General features: G+C 45.0%; 1 protein-coding gene across 5 annotated transcripts in view; it reads left to right on the forward strand.

Annotated features, from left to right (window-relative positions):
* The first annotated feature begins 832 nt into the window (after positions 1-832).
* The window catches only part of cpz (carboxypeptidase Z), a 39,781-nt gene continuing 38,472 nt past the window's right edge, over positions 833-2,141 (forward strand). For 2 of the 5 annotated variants that reach the window (XM_036210839.1, XM_024264760.2), the window contains exon 1: positions 841-1,158. In XM_036210839.1, coding sequence (XP_036066732.1) covers positions 1,065-1,158 — 94 coding nt within the window. In that variant the 5' untranslated portion in view covers positions 841-1,064. Of the gene's footprint in view, positions 1,159-2,141 lie in introns of all 5 variants that reach the window. The other 3 variants (XM_024264761.2, XM_024264759.2, XM_024264757.2) reach the window with 3 other exon arrangements.

Genomic DNA, 2,141 nt, shown 5'->3' on the forward strand with positions numbered 1-2,141 from the left:
CTTTTTGTCGAGATAAAAGGAGCATTTGGGTGACGCCGCTGCAAAACGGCGCGTGTCCCCAACGCGGCCACGTTAGATGCACGTAAGAAGCGCGTTCAGCTTTATTTAAAATAAATAACCATCCTAACAAGTGAACAGCTTTTTTCTGTTTGAAAACACGTCCAGGTCCTTTCAATTTTGTCTCACGCTCCTCAGGCGGCTGCGTCTAATTCAGGCTGAAGCTGGAAAAGTGCGGCGAAGATGAAACTTTGGTTGGTGATTTTATGCGCATATATGCAACTTATAATTTATAAGCTACAATCAAAACAGTGAAAAAAAGAAAAACGAACATTAAACAAACAAAAAAGTCCAAACACATAACCTCAGACTGAAATCTATTTCTACAGAGTAAATCCTCATCTAAAAATGTCGACAGCATGCTCCTCTTGTTGTTTTAAACTGCTGCATCGGTACATTCCATTGAGGAAAACAACAGTATAACAATGATTGGTACATTGTTGAATTGTAAATTAGGTGTTAAAAGGTCTTCACGGACCGCATTAATGAAGTCTGCTCCCATTGGCTACCCGCCATCTGTCAATCAAACCCCCCAGACGTTCGACGTCAGACCCACAAACGCTTATTGAGCCATCTGATTGGTCAATTTATAACTCTAATAACTTGTGATAATGGAAACAAATCTTAAAAAAAAAATAGGATTAGAAAAAAGAAGTTAAGCAGAAAGCAGCAGAGGAAGAATGATTATTGTGACATATAAAATGACTGAGAAACAACTGTCTGTTTCTCAATGTAAATCAATGGGACTTTGGCCTTTTTGCAACCCAGTGGTACTTCCTATATGGAACACGGTAGTAGGGGGGCTTGCTTTGTCCAGTTATTTTATATACAGTCTATGGTGTTCCCCAAATCACCCGTCCACGTGCACGCGCGTGTGCTCGTTGTAATTTGATCAGCCAGTCCCTGGCGCGCAGGGATGGTCCGCGGCTCTGGTGCTGTGGGTGGTGGCGAGTATCCGGACAGCCGCAGTAGCAGTCTTGAGCCGAGCCCCGGAGTCTCAGGGCGACATGAAACTGGAAGCTTTGCTGCTGCTGCTCCTCTGGACGCCGCGCTGCTGGTGCGCGCCGCCGCAGACGTGTCACTCGGGAGAGGAGCTCCTGGGTAAGTAAGACTGAAGCTGAGCCCTGCCGCGCGCTCAGACCTACAGATGAGCTTCCAGCAAGGGAGGGTGTTACTGGTTTATCATGAAAGGAAAGCTTACTGTGATGGGTTTTAACTTCAGGAGGAAGTTTTCTCGTAAAAGTAGCTTAAAGTAAAGCCCCTCCTTTGTAAATGTCGCCCTCTAGCGTTCATGCTGCTCCTTGTTTCTCTCACAGGAAGATGCAGCACTGGCACACGTGCTGGATGAGGTTTTAGATGCACTGTTGCTCCAGTCTGTCTGACCTTTAGCCTCAACCTGAACACAAATATCTTGTGAAAGATGAGACCATTCAGAGGAAGTTTACTCTGCACGATTGATGCATTTTCAGAAGGTGTGCTAAACGGTTCCAGCAGGCCAGATGCCACACAGGAAGATGCAGACAGGAATGCAGATCAAAGTCTCTTAGAGGTTCTTTGACCACTTTGAGATCCGACAGAGAGAAAAAGCAAAGATCAAACATTCAACTACAATCTGGAATTTGCACATTCTCCAGAAATGTTTGAGTGTATACAACTCAAGAAGGTTTCAGTTTGTTCAAATCCTCTCCTCTTATTTCTGAAAAGCCAAAATAATGAGAATTATTTTCACCACTTTTTTTCTGCATCAAAAGCTTGGTTGCCTTCAATTGGGTGTCTAGTGTTTTAACCATAGACTTAATATATAATTAGACGCATCATCTCTGACGTCACCCATTGACTTCCACAGTCCCTGAAATGAAGCCTGAATATTCAGCTCATGGCCGCAGCCATATTGGCTGGAGTTAACTCCGCCTCACACGGACGTTCCAAATATGGGGAAAAGGGGAGGGACCGAGTTCACCCGCTTTTCCTTCGCTCTGCCGTCTGCGGCTCCTCGTGCTAACGGCTAACCGCTTCAATTCTCCAGCAAAGCTGCACCGCGGTGGATTATTTACATCATGAATCTTTACAGGTGAGTACTTGGT

This window comes from Oryzias melastigma, unplaced genomic scaffold (genome assembly GCF_002922805.2).
Source record: "Oryzias melastigma strain HK-1 unplaced genomic scaffold, ASM292280v2 sc00260, whole genome shotgun sequence".
NCBI lineage: Eukaryota > Metazoa > Chordata > Actinopteri > Beloniformes > Adrianichthyidae > Oryzias > Oryzias melastigma.